The sequence below is a fragment of the Dendrobates tinctorius genome, unplaced genomic scaffold, assembly GCF_039654945.1.
Source record: "Dendrobates tinctorius isolate UK_male_01 unplaced genomic scaffold, ASM3965494v1 ptg000016l, whole genome shotgun sequence".
In the NCBI taxonomy this organism is placed as follows: Eukaryota; Metazoa; Chordata; class Amphibia; order Anura; family Dendrobatidae; genus Dendrobates; species Dendrobates tinctorius.
Window position 1 is genome coordinate 9694046 of NW_027361684.1, and position 21173 is coordinate 9715218.

Sequence of the window (21173 nt, forward strand, 5' to 3'; positions counted from 1 at the left end):
CCCAGACATGCAGACGGACGTAACATTATATCCGGCCCAAAAAATAAAACTGTCTCTTGTGTATGTGTATATATCACATATATAAAGACAGTTTCTCTGAATTATTTTTTCTTTCCTCTCTTGCCTGAGCTGATTGTTGGCCTAAAACACCTGTTACTAAGCCCCAGTATACAGCCTGGAGGATCAGTCTCACCTTCCTGCTCGAGCATGCTGCAGTTAGGAGACTCCAGGGACAAAGCTGAACGTCAGAGATCTGTTCCCCGGGAACATCAGCCTCTGAGCAGCCCTGGCTATGGTTGCGCAGAGGCTCAGGTACCGCCCGCAGATGCGGCCAAAGTTTTACTACCTATTTCTTTGTATTTTGGTCAGGATTCTCTGTGTTTAAAAGCCTATGTCGATAGCGGGTCTGAAGGGAATTTTATGGACTCTTTTGCTGCTAAAAAACTTGGTGTCCCACTACTGAAACTTAACATTCCAATTAAAACCACGGCTATTAACGGCACGTCCATTATTCAGGAGGGGGTTAAATTTGTTACTGCTAAGATTGCTATGTCAGTAGGAGCACTACATACTGAGCTTATTTCCTTTTTTGTGTTGGACAATCTATCTTCTGCAGTCATTTTGGGGATGCCGTGGCTACGTCAACACAACCCTGTCATTGACTGGCACCTGGGTGATGTGGTGCACTGGAGTTCGCAATGCCAGGATAATTGCATATCTGTAGCAGTAAATCAAGCCAAGCTAAAAAAAACACCCCTTCATACCGTTTGCTCTCAGGGATTATGGAGATGTCTTTTCCGTTATAGAATCTGAGAAACTACCACACCACAGAGAGTATGATTGTCCTATAGACCTAATTCCAGATGCCCGTCTTCCAAAAGGGAGAATATTTAATCTCTATGGTCCAGAGCGTCAGGCCATGAATGAGTACATAGCAGATAGCTTAAAAAAGGGGTTCATTAGACCATCTATTTCACCAGTTGGAGCTGGGTTCTTCTTTGTAGAGAAGAAAGATGGTGGTCTCAGACCCTGCATTGACTACCGAGAATTAAACGCAATCACTATAAAGAACCAGTACCCGCTTCCACTCATCCCTGATCTTTTTAATCAGCTAATGGGAGCCTGTTGGTTTACTAAACTTGACCTCCGGGGGGCATACAATCTAATCCGCATAAGAGACGGCGATGAGTGGAAGACAGCGTTTAATACACCTCTTGTTCACTTTGAGTAACTGGTAATGCCGTTCGGACTCAGTAATGTTCCTGCAGTGTTTCAGCACTTTGTCAACGATATTTTCAGGGACATCTGTGGTGTCTATGTCGTTGTGTACTTGGATGACATTTTAATTTACTCTACTGACCCTGTGACACATGCTCAACACATCCGTTCGGTACTGCAGAGACTGCGAGAGAACTCCTTGTTTGCTAAATTGGAGAAATGTGTCTTTTTTGCTGAGGAGGTACAGTTTTTGGGGTACATGGTCTCAGGCAGAGGGTTCCGCATGGATCCTGCCAAGATCCAACCTATTAAGGCTTGGGTGCAACCCAAATCGCTGAAAGCCCTGTGCGATTTTTGGGATTTGCCAATTACTACCGTAAGTTTATCAGGGGTTTCTCAGAGATCGCCAAGCCACTCACGGATCTAACCCGGAAAGGGGCGGACGTGGCCAATTGGAATCCTGAGGCAATTCAAGCATTTTCTACGTTAAAGGAGTGCTTTGTGGCCAACCCAGTTTTAGTACAACCTGACTTAGACCGCCCATTTATTGTGGAGGTGGATGCCTCCGAAGTCGGAGTGGGAGCAGTGCTATCGCAAGGCACTGCAGCCCTCACTCAGCTGTGCCCATGTACTTTTTTTTCCTGAAAGTTCTCTGCCACAGAGAAGAACTATGATATTGGTAATCAGGAATTACTAGCAATAAAATGGGCCTTCGAGGAATGGCGTCACTTTCTCGAAGGCGCCAAACACAAGGTCACCGTCATTACTGACCACAAAAACCTGACCTACCTGGAGTCAGCTAAAAGACTGAATTCCAGGCAGGCCAGGTGGGCCTTGTTCTTTTCAAGGTTTGATTTTTTAATCACCTTTCGCCCTGGTATGAAAAATGTGAGGGCCGATGCCCTCTCTCGCAGCTTTTGCCCCACACAAACCGAAGACTGTGAACCCGTTCCGATATTAGCCAATGGGATCGTCATGTTGGCAGTTTCCTTAGACCTTCTGGAGGAGATCCGTAGGTCTCCAGAACGAGCTCCGGACACTACACCCCCCAAAAAATTGTTCGTTCCGAATACCTTTCGCCTTCAAGTTCTTAAGGAGTCACATGACTCTGTTCTGGCAGGCCATCCTGGGCTCAATAATACCACCAGGTTGGTAACTAGGAACTTTTGGTGGCCGACGGTGGTCAAGGACTGTAAGAACTATGTTTCAGCATGTGAAGTCTGTGCCGGCGCCAAATCCCCCCATAATCGCCCTGCTGGCTGGCTTCAGTCCTTGCCCACCCCTGAGAGTCCATGGACCCACATCTCCATGGACTTCATTACAGACCTGCCGCCCTCAGTTGGGAAAACATGTATCTGGGTGGTGGTAGACAGGTTCCGCAAACAGTGCCATTTTATTCCCCTGTCTGGGTTACCTAACTCCGAAACCTTGAGCAAATTGTTCCTTGTGCACATTATACGTCTTCATGGTGTTCCGTCAAATATTGTGTCTGACAGAGGTAACCAGTTCGTCTCGAAATTCTGGAGGGCGTTCTGTAAACGCATCGGTGTTGAGTTATCCTTCTCCTCGGCCTACCACCCCGAAACCAATGGGCAAACCGAACGTACTAATCAAGCTCTGGAGCAATACCTCCGTTGTTACGTGTCAGGACACCAGTCTGGTTGGGTGGAACATCTGCCATTGGCTGAGTTTGCCTTAAATAATCGCTACCAGGACTCCATTAAAACTGCCCCTTTTTTTTGTAACCTTGGATTGCATCCGCGCTTTGGGTCATTCTCGGCTAGGATGTCGGAGCTCCCTGGGGTGGAGAAAACATACATCGCTTGAAAACAATATGGTCTGAAGTAAATGCGAATTTGAAAGGGGCTCAGGTTAGACAGGCTTCAGCTGCAAACAAACGACGATCCAAGGGGCCACACTTGGGGGTTGGGGACAAGGTTTGGCTTTCTACTAAAAACATCAAACTTAAAAGTACCATCTGCCAAACTGGGTCCCCGATTTATCGGCCCATACGAAATTATAGAAGTGGTTAACCCGGTAGCCTTCCGTTTGAAACTTCCGCAGTCATTTAAATTACCTAACGTGTTCCACAAATCCCTTCTCAAACTGTATCGCTCACCAGTTCACCGTGTCCAGTCCCCTCCTCCTCCTGTTTCGGTCGGGGGTACCTTGGAGTATGAAGTCCAGGGTATCCTTGACTCCCGCCTTGTGAGGGGCTCAGTACAGTATCTGGTACACTGGAGGGGCTATGGCCCGGAGGAGAGATCCTGGGTTCCTGCGAGGAACGTCCATGCCAAGGCTTTAATTAGGAAATTTCATCTCCTTCATCCTGATAAACTGGGTTTTGAGGGTCCGGAGGCCCCTCTTGGAGAAGGGGGTACTGTCACGTCGCCATCAGACTCGGGGCCTGCTGTTCCGCCCTCAGCCACGAGGAGGCGACGGACGGTCACGCTGCCCGTGGGCTCGGGGGCTGCGGTCCGGGCCTCGACCACCAGGAGGCGCTGGACTGACACATCGCCGTCGAGCTCAGGGCCTGCTGTTCCCGCCTCGGCCATTGGGAGGCGCCGTGGTTCGCGCCCGAGGGATGGCAGCAACAGTGAAAGGGTTCCTGCGCAGGCGTCTAGTGGACGCAGACTCCGCTCCGCTGTCTGTCATGAAGGGGTTTGTGCATCATCATCGGGTCTGGTCCTGGGGGTGGTTCTGATGACATCAGCAGTCCGGGAGCCTGTGAGGGATGACCTGATCCCTCAAATACTTTGGGACTGGTCTTGCAAGACGCCGGATATATTCTTGGTTCCCCTACGTGTTACTTTGTGATTGCCTATCGTTAACTCTGACCCAGCCTGAATTTCTGACTACTCTATTGCCTGCCGTTTTTGTACCTTGCATTTCTCCCGATTACTGACGCTGACCTTGGCCTGGATTCCTGACCCCCCTCTACTGCCTGACGATTTTGTACCTCCGCTACTCTCCCGGTTTGTGACCTCTGCCTGGACTCTTGACTCTGCCTCTGCCTGCCGTTTCTGTACCTCCACTGCTCACCTGGTTTCCGACTTCATTTTTGGCTCCCTCACTGCTTTTCTATTGCGACCGTTCTGCTCTGGCACTCTGCTCCTGTTCCTGTGTCGGTGCTACTCGGGGCGCTGTCTTTCTGCAGCCCAGACTTGCAGACGGACGTAACAATAGGGAGCGCTCCACGACTTAATGACTTCTAGAGTATTATCAAGAAGGGGCCCGAAATTGAGTGAGAAAAGGGAGTTCCAATGTGGGCTTAATTTAATACCTAAATATTTAATATATTTAGAGTTCCATTTAACCCCTTTCTGCCATCCGACGTACTATCCCGTCCATGGGACCTGGGCCCCTATGCCCATGGACGGGATAGTACGTCTAGCGCGATCAGCGGCGCCCACGTGGTGAGCGCCGCTGATCGCGGCCGGGTGTCAGCTGATTATCACAGCTGACACCCGGCACAATGTGTCAGGGGCGGTCACGGACCGCCCCCGACACGTTAACCCCTTGCACACCGCGATCAAACATGATCGCGGTGTACCGGGGGTTAAAGGGAAGCATCGGCAGGGAGGGGGCTCCCTCCGTGCTTCCCTGAGCCCCCCACGGCAGCGCAATGTGCAGCGCTGCTGCGGGGGGCTCCTTTCCTCCAGGCCCCCGAATCCAAGATGGCGACGGGGGCCTGAGGAAGCTGGCTTCCTCAGTGCCTGCAAAGCGCAGGCATGAGGAAGCCTTCTGCAGTGCCTGTGTCAGATCGCTGATCTGTCACAGTGATCTGTGATGTGACAGATCGGCGATCTGTCACAGGACAGTGATGTCCCACCTGGGACTATTTAATAAAGTAAAAAAAAAATTAAAAAAACTGTTAAAATAATTAAAAAAAAAATCGCCAAATAAATTAGAAAAAAAAAAAAAATATTCCCCCAATAAATCCATTTTTTGGAAATAATAATAATAAAAAAAAATAAAAGTACACATATTAGGTATCGCCGCGTCCGTAATGACCCACCCTATAAAACTGTCCCATTAGTTAACCCCTTTAGCGAACCCCTTAAAAAATAAAAATAAAAAACGAAGCAAAAAATAATGATTTATTATCATACCGCCAAACAAAAAGTGTAATAACGCGCGATCAAAAAGACGCATATAAATATCCATGGTACCGCTGAAAACGTCATCTTGTCCCGCAAAAAACGAGCTGCCACACAGCATCATCAGCAAAAAAATAAAAAAGTTATAGCTCGCAGAATAAAGCGATGCAAAAATAATTATTTTTTATATAAAATAGTTTTCATTGCATAAAACCGACAAAAACATAAAAAAAGACCTAAATGAGATATCGCTGTAACCGTACTGACCCAAAGAATAAAACCGCTTTATCAATTTTACCGCACGCGGAACGGTGTAAACGCACCCCCTCAAAAGAAATTCATGAAACGCTGGTTTTTGTTCATTCTGCGTCCCAAAAATAGGAATAAAAAGCGATCAAAAAATGTCACGTGCCCAAGAATGGTACCAATAAAAACGTCAACTCGTCCCGCAAAAAATAAGACCTCACATGACTCGGTGGGTCAAAATACGGAAAAATTATAGCTCTCAATATGTGGTGATGCAAAAACTATTTTTACAATAAAAAGCGTCTTTTAGCGTGCGACAGCTGCCAAATATAAAAACCGCCATAAATAGTAAATCAAACCCCCCGTTATCACCCCCTTAGTTAGGGAAAAATAATAAAATTAAAAAAAAAGTATTTATCTCCATTTTCCCATTAGGGTTAGGGTTAGGGCTAGGGCTAGGGTTAGGGCTAGGGTTAGGGCTAGGGTTAGGGCTAGGGTTAGGGCTAGGGTTAGGGTTAGGGCTAGGGTTAGGGCTAGGGTTAGGGTTATAATTGGGGGTTTCCACTGTTTGGGCACATCAGGGGCTCTCCAAATGCAACATGGCATCTGATCTCAATTCCAGCCAATTCTGAGTTGAAAAAGTCAAATGGTGCTCCTTCCCTTCCAAGCTCTGCCATGCGCCCAAACAGTGTTTCACCCCCACATGTAGGGTATCAGCCTACTCAGGACAAATTGCAAAACAGTTTTTGGGGTCCAATTTCTCCTGTTACCCTTAGGAAAATAAAAAATTGGGGGCAAAAATATCATTTTTGTGGAAAAAAATGATTTTTTTATTTTCACGTCCGAGTGTTATAAACTTCTGTGAAGCACTTGGGGGTTCAAAGTGCTCACCACACATCTAGATAAGTTCCGTGGGGGGTCTAGTGTCCAAAATGGGGTCACTTGTGGGGAGTTTCAATAGTTTAGGTACATCAGGGGCTCTCCAAACGCACGACACCCGCAGACCATTCCATCAAAGTCTGCATTCCAAAACGTCACTGCTTCCCTTCCGAGCCCCGACGTGTGTCCATACAGTAGTTTTCTCCCACATATGGGGTGTCAGCGTACTCAGGCCAAATTGGACAACAACTTTTGGGGGTCCAATTTCTCCTGTTACCCTTGGGAAAATGAAAAAATTGGGGACTAATTGATCATGTTTCTGGAAAAAATACGATTTTTTTATTTTCATGCCCTGGCATTATAAACTTCTGTGAAGCCCTTGGGGGTTCAAAGTGCTCACCTCACATCTAGATAAGTTCCTTAGTGGGTCTAGTTTTCAAAATGGGGTCATTTGTGGGGGGTTTCCACTGTTTAGGTACATTAGGGGCTCTCCAAAGGCAACATGACACCCGCAGACCATTCCATCAAAGTCTGCATTCCAAAACGTCACTACTTCCCTTCCGAGCCCCGACGTGTGCCCATACAGTAGTTTTCTCCCACATATGGGGTATCAGCATACTCAGGACAAATTGGACAACAACTTTTGGGGTCCAATTTCTCCTGGTGCCCTTGGGAAAATAAAAAAAATGGTGACTAAAAGATCATGTTTGTGGAAAAAAATACAAATTTTTTATTTTCACGCCCGGGTATTATAAACTTCTGTGAAGCACTGGGGGGGTCAAAGTGCTCACCACACATCTAGATAAGTTCCTTAGGGGGTCTAGTTTCCAAAATGGTGTCATTTGTGGGGGGTTTCCACTGTTTTGGTACATCAGGAGTTTTCCAAACGCGACATGGTGTCCGATCTCAATTCCAGCCAAAAACGTCAAATGGCGCTGCTTCCCTTCCGAGCTCTGCCATGCGCCCAAATAGTGGTTTACCCCCACATGTGGGGTATCAGCGTACTCAGGACAAATTGCACAATAACTTTTAGGGTCCTGTTACCCTTGGAAAAATAAGAATTGAGGGTGAAAAGATCATTTTTGTGGAAAAAATATGATTTTTTAATTGTATGGCTTTATGTTATAAACTTCTGTGAAGCCCATGGGGGTTCAAAGTTCTCACCACACATCTAGATAAGTTCCTTAGGGGGTCTAGTTTCCAAAATGGTGTCATTTGTGGGGGGTTTCCACTGTTTTGGTACATCAGGGGTTTTCCAAACGCGACATGGTGTCCGATCTCAATTCCAGCCAAAAACGTCAAATGGCGCTGCTTCCCTTCCGAGCTCTGCCATGCGCCCAAATAGTGGTTTACCCCCACATGTGGGGTATCAGCGTACTCAGGACAAATTGCACAATAACTTTTAGGGTCCTGTTACCCTTGGGAAAATAAAAATTGGGGTGAAAAGATCATTTTTGTGGAAAAAATATGATTTTTTAATTGTACCGCTGTACGTTATAAACTTCTGTAAAGCCCTTGTGGGTTCAAAGTTCTCACCACATATCTAGATAAGTTCCTTGGGGGGTCTAGTTTCCAAAATGGGGTCACTTGTAGGAGGTTTCCACTGTTTAGGTACATCAGGGACTCTCCAAACGTGACATGGCGTCCAATCTGAATTCCAGCCAATTTTGCATTGAAAAAGTCAAACGGCGCTCCTTCCATTCTGAGCTCTGCCATGCACCGAAACAGTGGTTCCCCCCCACATATCAGGTATCTGCGTACTCAGGACAAATTGCACAATAACTTTTGCAGTCCAATTTCTCCTGTTACCCTTGGGAAAATAAAAAAAATTGAACCTGAAGTATTTTTTTTATGAAAAAAAGTTAGATGTTCATTTTTTTTTAAATATTCAAAAAAATTCCTGTGACGCACCTAAAGGGTTAATAAACTTCTTGAATGTGGTTTTGAGCACTTTAAGGGGTGCAGTTTTTAGAATGGTGTCACTTTTGGGTATTTTCTATCATATAGACCCCTCAAAGTGGCTTCAAATGTGATGTGGTCCTAATAATAAAATGGTGTTGTAAAAATGAGAAATCGCTGGTCAACTTTTAACCCTTATAACTTCCTAACAAAAAAAAATTTTGGTTCCAAAATTGTGCTGATGTAAAGTAAACATGTGGGAAATGTTAGTTATCAAGTTTTTTGTGTGCCGTATCTCTGCGATTTAAGGGCAGAAAAATTCAAAGTTGGAAAATTGCGAAATTTTCAAAATTTTCGCCAAATTTCCGTTTTTCTCACAAATAAACGCAAGTTATTTGAATGAAATTTTACCACTAACATGAAGTACAATATGTCACGAGAAAACAATGTCAGAATCACCGGGATCCATGGAAGCGTTCCAGTTATGACCTCATAAAGGTACAGTGGTCAGAATTGTAAAAATTGGCCCGGTCATGAATGTGCAAACCACCCTTGGGGTGAAGGGGTTAATTGGAAAAGCTGCTTTTAGATTTTGGATCGTTTTAGGACTTATGTTTATACCCATCGCCTCAGATTTCTCCAAGTTGATCTTGAAGTTCGAAAGCTCTCCAAAAGCCTCAAACTTCTCCAATACCGCCGGGATTTCTCTCTCCGGGTCCGATAGGAGCAAGAGAAGGTCGTCTGCGAACCGCGCCACTACATGTGCGGAGTCCGCAATCCTAATGCCCTCTACTGCCGGGTGCTGTCTACTACTCTGAATTAACGCTTCAATGGTTAGGACAAACAACGCTGGTGAGAGGGGGCAGCCCTGACGTGTGCCATTTTTGATCTCAAAGGGAGGTGAGAAATTCCCATTTACCCTTACTTTTGCGGCTGGAGACTTGTACATTTGAAAGATGGCTTCGATAACCATGGGTGGGAAAGCCAAACCTCACCAGGGTCTCACGCATAAATGTTCAGTCCACCCTATCAAATGCCTTCTCTGCATCTGTACCCATCAAAACTAGGGGTTTGTGATGATTATGCGCATGTTGCATCAGGTACAGTACTCTCAGGGAGTTGTGAGCCAGTTTCTTTGTAGTGCTTGATGGTTTTTCCCAATTTTTCGGACTGACTGACCTTCTGTTAGGGCTAGCGGAACGCACCAAATAATAATAGTAAGGTGCGTTCGCAGCCCGGGATCCACCGTGCAGGGGTGGTAAACTGCTGCTTAGTAATGGCGGAAGTACAAAGCGGTGTACAAAAGGTCACATGTGGGTTAACGTCACCCAGTGTGAACAGAAGCGAACTCTGTTAACTCAGAGCCGCGCTACCGCAGAACTTAAATGCCGGTGCCTGTTTAGCTCACAGAGCCCGGCCACGGAGCGCACAGAAAGCGGTCACAGAACTCTGCCCCAAGGACACGGGGTCAGAGTCCCTCTAGACCTTCTGAGCACGCGGCATCGCACCTGCGGACGCCACTATAGATGCTGTGGAGTGTCGAGCACGTGCACCGTGGACACTGATGCCTGTCTCAGGCTGTGTGCACACGCTGCGGATTTTGCTGCGGTTCCGCAGCGGTTTTGGCCGCTGCGGACCCGCAGCAGTTTTTGCTGCGGTGTACAGTACCATGATTCCCTATGGGAATCAAAAACCGCAGTGCAGACGGTGCAGAATTTTCCGCGCGGATTATCTGCGGTTTTCAATCCGCAGAAAGAATTGACATGTCAATTCTTTCTGCGGATTCTCCTGCGGTTTGCCATCTCCTCCATTGAGGAGATGAAAAACCGCAGGGCAAAACCGCAGAGCAATCCGCAGGTAAAACCGCAGGTCTTTTGACCTGCGGTTTCACCTGCGGATTTTACAAAATCCGCGCGGATGAATCCGCACATAATCCGCAGCGTGTGCACACAGCCTCAGACTCTGTCCTACCTACACCTAAGCCTGGGTGCTAGCAGGCTAGGCTGCACAACACATGCGCACCAAGTGTAGGGGTTTCTTAATGAGTCATTCACCAGAGACATTCATACATGCATACGACACTCCTCATAGTCTGATAATGCAGTCTATACTAGTGCATGGCCAAGCGACCATGCGAACCTTCTATAGCCGCGTCCTTCCGGAACCTTCCTGACCTTTCTGATGGTCCAATCTGAGCTGGAGAAGGACCTGAGCATGTGACCTCCGATCTCTAATAAGAGATCGTCCCAAGGGCATGCTCAGTGGACTGAAATAGTGATGGGCAGTCTGGCTATTTTTTGGTGATCTGGCTCTTACGGCTCCGCTCACCAAAAAGAGCCGGCTCTTTTTGGATCCTAAATGGATCCCTATTGCTTACATGCTCAGGCGTCCATAACTCCGCCCACCTGTCGCATAAGCCCCGTCCACTTTCTAAGACCCAATTGCATTGCTGAGTGGGCAAGGTTTTGTTCAGGTGGGCGGAGTTATGCCTGCAGAACACCAGGATTTTACACTCAGTGAGAGCCAGTCAAGGATTTTAGTGGCTCTCACTGGGGTGCCGGCTCCCATCATTCGCAGCAGGGAGCCAGCTCTTTGTGTCGGATCGTTCGCGAGCGACACATCACTAGACTGAAAGGAGGACTTAGTCCCTGGAGTAGCTCGCTGCTGACCAGCATGCGTTGCTATAGCTGGGCCAGAGGTGGCTGCAGCAACCAAACCCACAGAGCTGTTTTGAGCAGAGCGCCGGGATCGACGAGTCTGCTGAGCAGGTTCCTCTGCGGCCGAAGAGGAATGGGAGGCTGCCGGATGCAAGGCTTGGGATTCCTGCTGTGCAGCGACAGGAACCTGACGCCCAACACCTTCATTTCTTAAAGTAATGATGGCCACTCGTTTTTCTTTACTTAGCTGCTTTCTTCTTGTCATAATACAAATTCTAACAGTCTATTCAGTAGGACTATCAGCTGTGTATCCACCAGACTTCTGCACAACACAACTGATGGTCCCAACCCCATTTAAAAGGCAAGAAATCCCACTTATTAAACCTGACAAGGCACACCTGTGAAGTGAAAACCATTTCCGGTGACTACCTCTTGAAGCTCATCAAGAGAATGCCAAGAGTGTGCAAAACAGTAATCAAAGCAAAAGGTGGCTACTTTGAAGAACCTAGAATATAAGACATATTTTCAGTTGTTTCACACTTTTTTGTTAATTATATAATTCCACATGTGTGAATTCATAGTTTTGATGCCTTCAGAGTGAATCTACAATTTTCATAGTCATAAAAATAAAGAAAACTCTTTGAATGAGGTGTGTCCAAACTTTTGGTCTGTACTGTAAATGGCATTGATCGTATGGGTTACGGTAGTTTTATAGCTTGGTCATTACGAGTGCAGCCATAACAAACGTGCACTTTTTTGCTTACTTTAGTTTGTCACAGTTTCATCTTCACTGTGGCCTAGGGACACTGTGACAGTCCAGTCATCCAATCCACCATTTTGACTGACAGCCCAGTGGCACAATCTGGCCAAGCCTGCGGGCATTTCCCCAGGTGCCACCCTTCCTTGGTGATTTTCTAGCTATTTAGCTGGATAGCTGTGAGCAGCCAATGTCAGCTGTAGCTTAGCCTGGAGTGTGCTTAGTTTGTGTCTTATTCACTGATCATGTTGCCGGAACCCAGGGTTTGTCGTGACCATTCATGTGGATTATTCCTTTTGCTCTTGACGCTGTCTGATCTCAGGTGCCTGAACCCGGACTTTGCCTTTAACTATCTGTTTATCTTACTTCCTTATCGTGACGTACCCTCCTGGCATTTGAACCTGGACTGTTACATGACCAAGCCTTTGTCTTGCCCCTCTGTACCACAAGCTCTCCTGGTATCTGACCTCGGACCTCCTGACTACCCTGTCTCACGGCTTGTCCGTAAGTGACTTAGCATCACAGTTTATACATAAAATTGTGATTTTAGTTTCAATGGTTTTTTTAATACTTTATTTTTAATTGTTTTTACAATTTTTATTTCCATTTTGTGTCCCCTAATTGGCCACATACAGTAAAGTTGCCTTACAATTAGCACCATATAGTAATTCTGATTGATCATATAGAAATGTTCGCATCTTGTACTAGTTTCCCTATCTTGTAGTAATATCCTTATCTTATAGTAATGTCCATCTTGAAATAATGTCCCCATCTCACAGTAATGTCCCACCCTGGTTCCCATCTTGTAATAATGTCCTCATCTTATAGTAATGTCCCACCCTGGTTCCCATCTTGTAATAATGTCCTCATCTTATAGTAACGTAACGTCTCATCCTGGTCCCCATCTTGTTGTAATGTTCCCATTCTGGTCAGCATCTTATAGTAATGTCCCATCCTTGCCCCAATCTGGTAGTAATGACCCCACCCTGGTCCCCATCTTGTAGTAATGTCCCCATTCTGGTCAGCATCTTGTAGTAATATCTCACCTTGGTCCCCATCTTATAGTAATGTCCCTATTCTGGTCAGCATCTTGTAATAATGTCCCCCATCTTACAGTAATGTCCCACCCTGGTTCCCATCTTGTAATAATGTCCTCATCTTATAGTAACGTAACGTCCCATCCTGGTCCCCATCTTGTTGTAATGTTCCCTTTCTGGTCAGCATCTTGTAGCAATTTCCCCACCTTAAAGTAATGTCTCATCCTTGTCCCAGTCCCATTCTGGTCAGCATCTTGTAGTAATGTCCCCAAGTTGTAGTAATGACCCCACCCTGGTCCCCATCTTGTAGTAATGTCCCCATGTTGTAGTAGAGTCCCACCCTGGTCCCCATCTTGTAGTAATGTCCCCATTCTGGTCAGCATATTGTAGTAATGTCCCATCTTGGTCCCCCTCTTGTAGTAACATCCCTATCTTACAGTAATGTCCCATCCTGCTCCCCACTTGTAGTAATGTCCCCATCTACTATATAATCGTCTAATTCTGTCTGTAACGGAAATCCCGCGACGCTGATTAGTTGCCCCCGGCCGCGAATTGGCGCGGAATTCGAAGGACGCTGACAATTACTAAACGTCTGCACATACCCTAACAGTGTGCAACATGCATATGGTCAGGATTGTGCTCTTTTTCCTTGCTTGGGCAGTTGTCATGAGATTTGCACCCTGGAGGTCATGTGCCGACTATCAACTACTCCTGCTTTTCTCAAAGTTCTATTAAGTGAAGCAGAGGTGAGACTAGTCAGCACGTGATCTACAGTATGCACACCTCATGACAACCTCTCAAACTGACAAAAATGTGAAGTCCTGACAGTGTGAAAGTTGAATAGAACAGCTGAGTGGAGCCAAGAAAACCTTATAATTAAGAACCTTGTGCCCATTTAAAAAAAAAAAAAATACAAAAATTTAAGCCACAATGGATGGATGTATAATATTTGGCCCAGGCAAGGGAGTAACTATAATAGACGCAGGAGAAAGGCTGTGTGCACACGTTGCGTTTTTTTTCAGTGCAGGTTTGTCAAAAAACCTGAAGGGTTTCCTATGGCCGGCAAAGTGAACAAGAATCCTGGAGACTCGTGCACACGCTGCTTCTTTGTAATCTGCAGCATGTCAATAAATGGGGGAAAATCTGCAACAAAAACGCAAGTAAAAAAGTGCGTTTTCCTGCAAGAGAAGCAGAAATTTCTGCACCAAATACTAATGTGTGCACAGACCCTTACAAAGTCGCTTAGAAGCCCGATACTATCACCCAGCCATGACGGTAAGGAGCCATGACGTAGACTTTGCACTGGTTGCCAACGAGTTTCAAACCGTACAACTGGGTCCAGGTGTTTTTTTGCTACAGATATGGCGCATTGTGATGTTGGCTTATGAGACACGGCAACGGTTTGTCGTATAGATGCCGCCAATGAAGGCGACAACAACTTCTCATTCTGGCCGTGCGCGACTCTGAGCGGCGGAAACTACATTTCCCAGAGATCCCTTTGTCACTTCCTCTTGTATTGCCATTTGCGTCCGCAGATTCGTCACGACTCTGGATCAAATTTACTTTCAATACATACATACCTACGCACGTACAAGAGACGTTATCACACGACATGGAGTTTTAGACGCATAAGGTGTGACCTGTGTGATAATGACACTAAACAAAATGCCGAATGTGCAGCTGCGGACACGGCGCACGTCCACTGCGCAGGAAAGATGGCGGCTCCCGGGAAGCAGTAAGTGGCAGCCGCGCAGGTTGTGTGTGACAAGCTGTAGTTAGCAACGCCAGAGTGTCATGTCCCGTATATATAATGCTCCGCTCCTGCGTCATTATTGTCCATGTTTCTGGAGCGGAATGTTGTGTGGCTAATAGAGAAGGCTGCGACCGGTGTGTGCAGCTGTCAGAATATGATCAAGCTGTAACCCTGCAGCATCTGGAGCCATACAATGTATGTGTGTGTGTGTGTATATATATATATATATATATACACACACACACACATACATACAGCAGTGCGTGTGTAATTTTATATCTATTGTATATTTGTACCAATGTACATATAAATCCTGGGTAAGACGGTGACTAGTGATGAGTGAGCATGCTCGTATTCTAACCGCGTGTCCAAAAAATATGTTCGGGTCCCCACTGCTGCATGTCTCGCGTCTGTTCAACAGCTGCAACATATGTCGTGATTGCCTGTCAAACAGCAGCGAGATATGCAGGCACGGAAACGCAAATGAATTTTTCGAGCACGCTGAAGACACACTGTTAGCACCCAAGCATGCTCAGATAACACCTTATCAGAACGTTCACTCATCACTATTGGTGACTTTATGCAGGGTCATCCATGGCATATGTGTGTGACCTGATACTACCTTTGTCCAGGTGCCACTTATAGATAAGTCTAGTTATTTCTTACTAAGTAACGGGAGAAGAGGAGCCATCTCATAGAAGAGGCAGCAAATTTTCCAGGTGACCACTCACCTCTTTACTGAGCCCGCAGTTCCCTACCCTCCCAGGTGCAACAGTCGGTAATGTCCTGATGCTACTGGGTGGGGGGGAGTTTCTGAATGTCTGCTCTGGGGTTTGTACTTGTTGGACCCATAATTCCAGAAGGCTTTTATTTTTTTAATCATGTCAGTCTGAGATAGATGTATTTATGGTGGTCTGTATTTTTTTTTTTATCTTGTGAGTTTAGGATTTAAGATCTGTATTTTGTTTAGGGGTCTGGTATGGTATGTAGTATTTATCCAGTGTGGGATGTACTAAAGAGTGTCATGTACAATGTGTAATTCAATATATGTTATTTGAAATGACTGGGTCATAATAGAAAAATATTCAGAATTGAGAGTCTTCAGTGGTTGATACCTTTTAATGGTATCAACCACTGAGGACTCTCAATTCTGAATATTCTTCTGGCTAACACATTACAAAGATATACATCTTTCCTGGGTCATAATAAACACCGTTAACCCTATAAGGATGGAACAATTTTTTTTTGCATTTTCATTTCTTCCTCTTCTTCTATGAACCATTTTTTTTTTTTTTTAATTTCTCCATCAACATAACCAGATGAGGGCTTTTTATTGCAGTCTTGAGTTATTTTGTATGACATCTGCTTTACCATATAATGGACTGCTGAGCGTGAAAAAAATTCCAAGTGACGTGAAATACTGAACAGAATAATGCAATTTTGGATTTCGCTTTCATGGCATGATTTTCTAGGACAATAGGTTTATGGCGATAAAAATGTATGTATTTCGCTACCAATATACAGCGGGTGAAATAAGTATCATATGATAATCATAATAGAACTTTTTTTTTTTTTCTAATTCCTCAATGACCACAGATTTGGCCTGAGGTTCACATCAGAGATCATTGAGAAGGAAATCCCCTTTCTAGATCTGATTGTTGGCAGAAATAAAAAGGATACTGAAAGCCCACTGCCACCAATAGGCTGTTAAGATGGAAACACCATCACCCAGTCCACTGAAGAAAAGAATCCCTAAGGGGCAGTTTATACGGATAACGAGAAAGTGTTCCAATTTAGATGATTTTCATGTACAAGCCTGAGATTTGAGACATAGATTCCTAGGAAGAGGTTATCTCAAGGAAGTTCTGGACTCAGCCTACCACAATACGGTGAGATTGGATAGACAATCTGTTATATCCTAATAAGAGAAAATTTGAATGAAAAACCGAGAAATATGGGAACCCATGATAATCGGTTTAATCTTCTATATGATTCTGTCAAGAAACATTGGGGCATCTTTCAAGCGGACCCGGTCCTCAGTGACTTTATATCATCCAATTCTAGTATCACTTACCTAGTATCACTTATCTGCCTCGTTGAGCTTTTCTGTATGTAAATCCCATTTCCTTTAGGCGGTTTCATACAGTTCGGTCACAGACGTTGACTCCAGTTTCCTCCCATTCATTCATCATTTGTTTTGTTGTGCATTTCCTGTTTTGGAGACATATTGCTTTAAGTTTTCGGTCTTGACGCTTCGATGTCTTCCTTGATCTACCAGTATGTTTGCCTTTAACAACCTTCCCATGTTGTTTGTATTTGGTCCAGATTTTAGACACAGCTGACTGTGAACAAGCAACATCTTTTGTAATATTGTATGATGATTTACCCTCTTTTAAGAGTTTAATAATCCTCTCCTTTGTTTCAATTGATATCTCTCATGATTCATGTCAGCCCACTTGGTGCAACAGCTCTCCAAGGTGTGATCACTCCTTTTTAGATGCAGACTAATGAGCAGATCTAATTTGATGCAGGTGTTGGTTTTGAGAATGAAAATGTAGAGGGTGATTCCATAATTTTTTCCCTCAGAATTGAGTGATTCCATAATTTTTCCCCTCTGCTTGGTCTAAAAAAGTAACCATTACTGACTACCACGTTTTTTGTTCTTGATTTCTTTTCGTGTTTCTTAAAGCCAGAAAGTTGCCATTTGAAATGACTTTAGTTTTGTGCCATGTCTGTGATCTGCTTTTTTTCTACAAAATTAAACAACTGAATGAACATCCTCCAAGGCCGGTAATTCCATAATTTTTGCCAGGGATTGTAGATTGTTCCAATTTATCTCCTTGATGCAGTGAGAGCTGCGTTGAAGGCACAGTAATATGTACAAGTGTATCTATGGTGCTGTCAATAGACTAACCCCTCTGCTAGACAGAAGGGACCGAGAGTGGATGAAACACAGTCTGCGCTTACGCAAACCCACTTACACTGTCGCAGGAGATGCGTGTACCTCTTCATGATATATTTGAATGGTTGGCTACTGTGCACACAAACTTTTCCAGGATCTTCGGCACATTCAAGGAGAAACCATCTTTCAGAACAGCGCATGTGCCGCAAAACTGCCGGAGCTCTAGTGCCGAGACTTTCTCCGACATGCGCAGTTGGTTACTGTGGCACACTTAGGTATCATAGTGGTTCAACCACCCATTGAATGAATATATAAAGTGGGGACTTAGATATGAGAAGTGCAAGCTAACTGCAGGATATGCATGTGTGGATCCTTTGACCATAGCTCTCCTGATAAATAATAATAATAATAATCTTTATTTATATAGCGCCAACATATTCCGCAGCGCTTTACAGTTTAACAGTTTCAAAACACAAGTCATAAGTAACAACGCTAACAATGCAATAATTAAAGCAAAATAAGACGAAATAAGACGACCCTGCTCGTGAGAGCGTACAATCTACAATGAGGTGAGGGAGATACAGAGTACAGGTGTGTATTTACAATGGTGTATTTACAATGAAGGTCCAGCCATCTTGCAGGAGTGAAGGATGGATGGAGATAGTGAATGGGCTACGCACGCACACTTACACAGAGAATGACTTTGATTAGTGAATGTGATAGGCCGCTCTGAACAGGTGTGTTTTGAGGGAGCGCCTAAAACTGCAAATTGTGGATAGTCCTGATTTCTTGGGGTAGAGCATTCCAGAGGATAGGAGCAGCACGGGAGAAGTCTTGGAGTCGGGAGTGGGAGGTACGGATTAGTGCAGAGGTTAGTCGAAAGTCGTTTGCAGAGCGCAGCGATCGGCTAGGCCGATAGACAGAAATGAGAGAAGAGATGTAAGGGGTGCCACACTGTGGAGAGCTTTGTGGGTGAGAACAAGTACTTTGAATTGGATCCTATAATGAATGGGCAGCCAATGTAAGGACTGGCGAAGAGCGGACGCGTCCGAGTACCGATTACCCAGATGGACAATCCTGGCTGCTGCATTGAGTATGGACTGGAGAGGGGATAGTCGAGTGACGGGGAGGCCAATTAATAGAGCGTTGCAGTAATCCAGGCGAGAGTGGATCAATGCAACAGTGAGGGTTTTTGTTGTTTCCATAGTGAGAAAAGGGCGGATTCTAGAGATGTTCTTTAGGTGTAAGCGGCAAGAGCGGGCAAGGGATTGTATATGGGATGTAAAGGAGAGATTGGTGTCAAACATAACACCCAGACAGCGCACCTGCTGCCGGGGTGTTATTGTGGTACCACCCACGGAGAAGGAAATGTCAGATTTAGGGAGGTTAGTAGACGGCGGGAGCAGAAGAAGTTCAGTTTTGGAGAGGTTGAGTTTCAGATAGAGAGCGGACATGATATTGGAGTCTGCGGACAGACAGTCACTGGCGTTCTGTAGTACAGCGGGGGTAAGGTCGGGGGAAGACGTGTATAGTTGTGTGTCATCAGCATAAAGATGGTACTGAAAGCCAAATCTGCTGATGGTCTGTCCAATTGGGGCCGTTTAGAGAGAGAAAAGAAGGGGGCCAAGGACTGAGCCCTGAGGTACCCCGACAGCAAGAGGAAGAGGAGATGACGTGGAGCCAGAGAACAAAACACTGAAGGAGCGGTCAGAGAGATAGGAAGAGAACCAGGAGAGTGCAGTGTCCTTAATGCCTAGTGACTGGAGCCTAGAGAGTAGGAGATGGTGGTCAACAGTATCGAAAGCTGCAGATAGGTCAAGAAGAATGAGCAGGGAGTGGTCACCGTTACGTTTTGCTGTCAGAAGGTCATTGGTCACTTTGATGAGTGCAGTTTCAGTCGAATGTAGGGGGCGGAAGCTGGACTGTGAAGGGTCTAGAAGGGAGTGAATGGAGAGGTAACGGGTAAGGCGGGAGTAAACTAGGCGTTCCAAAAGTTTAGAGATGAAGGGGAGATTGGAGACTGGTCTGTAGTTGTTTGTGCAGGATGGGTCGAGAGCAGGTTTCTTTAGTAGTGGAGTAACGATGGCGTGTTTGAAGGAGGATGGGAAAATGCCCGAGGAGAGGGAGAGATTAAAGATTGTAGTTAGGTGGGTTGTGACGACTGGAGAGAGAGACTGGAGGAGATGTGAGGGAATGGGGTCGGTAGTGCATGTAGTCGGACGAGAAGAAGAGAGGAGTCTGGAGACTTCTTCTTCTGTTATGGGATCAAATGTGGAGAGTGAGCCAGGGGAGATGTAGGAAGGGATGGGAGTCACAGCACTTGGTGGTTGGGAGCAGATTTCTTGACGGATATTCTCTATTTTTTTCTGTAAAGTGGGAGGCCAGGTCGTCAGCACAAATGTCTGTGATAGGGGCTTGTGCTTTTGGCCTGAGGAGGGAGTGAAAAGTGTCAAAAAGTTTCTTGGGGTTGTTGGCTAGTGAGGAGATCAGGGTGGTGAAGTAGGTCTGTTTGGCAAGGTGAAGGGCAGCGTTATAGGTTCTTAACATAAATTTGAAGTGGATGAAGTCTTCTGGTGTGCGGGTTTTTCTCCATAGGCGTTCAGCACTCCTGGAGCATCGCTGGAGAAGTTGAGTTTGCGATGTGAGCCAGGGCTCTTTTACTCTGTGTTTGGAGGTTCTGAGGGTGAGGGGAGCTACTTGGTCAAGGGTGCTTCTAAGAGTGTCATTGTAGTGATGAACAGCCAGATTAGGACAGGAAAGAGAGGAGATTGGGGACAGAGATGAGTGTAGGGAATCTGAAAGTGTCTGAGGGTTAATAGCTTGTAGATTTCTGACTGTGTGGTAGGTAGGAATGAGCTGGGGTGGGCGAGGATTTGTGAGCGTGAAGGAGAGAATGTTGTGGTCAGAGAGTGGAAGCGGTGAGTTGTTTAGGTGGGAGATTGAACAGAGCCGGCAGAAGACCAGATCAAGGGTGTTACCGTCCTTATGTGTCTCAGAGGTTGAAAGCTGTGAGAGGCCTAGAGAGGTGGTTAGTGATAGAAGATGGGATGCAGATGTGGAATTAGGGCTGTTAATGGGGATGTTGAAGTCTCCCAGGATGAGGGTTGGTAGTTCTGAGGACATGAAGTGTGGCAGCCAGGCTGAAAAGTGGTCAAGGAAGAGGGTGGGTGAGCCTGGGGGCCGGTATATGACCGCTACCCTGAGGGAGAGGGGACGGAAGAGTCTGATGGTGTGGACCTCAAAAGAAGGGAATAAGAGTGATGGGACTGGGGGGGATGACCTGGAAAGTGCATTGTGGGGACAGGAGTATGCCAACTCCACCACCAGGTCTGTTTGTGGGTCTTGGGGAGTGAGAGAATTGTAAGCCACCGTAGGAAATGGCAGCAGGAGAGACAGTGTCAGAATCCTGAATCCAGGTTTCAGTGAGGGCCAACAGATTAAGAGAGTTGTTCAGAAAGTAGTTGTGTAGGAAAGGAAGCTTGTTACAAGCAGACCGTGGATTCCAGAGGGCACAATTAAAAGATTGAGATGAGGGAGTGCAAGTAATGTTAATCAGATTATTGTGGTTTCGATATGAGGTAGGGTAGGGGTCGAGGTTGGGGGATGGTGGACCAGGGTTGGGGGAGATGTCCCCTGAAATCAGTAGGAGAAGGAAGATAAAGAGCCAATAGTTGTTGGAATTGTAAGTAGTTTTTTTCTGCGATGTGTTTGGGCAAGATGGGCTG

The 21173-nt window shown here is 45.7% G+C and overlaps 1 protein-coding gene across 2 annotated transcripts in view; it reads left to right on the forward strand.

The window, feature by feature from the left end:
- The first annotated feature begins 11963 nt into the window (after positions 1 to 11963).
- Positions 11964 to 21173, forward strand: part of NSRP1 (nuclear speckle splicing regulatory protein 1) — a 62802-nt gene continuing 53592 nt past the window's right edge. The window contains exon 1 of one of the 2 annotated variants that reach the window (XM_073565428.1): positions 11964 to 12078. In XM_073565428.1, coding sequence (XP_073421529.1) covers positions 12002 to 12078 — 77 coding nt within the window. In that variant the 5' untranslated portion in view covers positions 11964 to 12001. Of the gene's footprint in view, positions 12079 to 14393; positions 14529 to 21173 lie in introns of those variants that run through there. The other variant, XM_073565429.1, reaches the window with a different exon arrangement.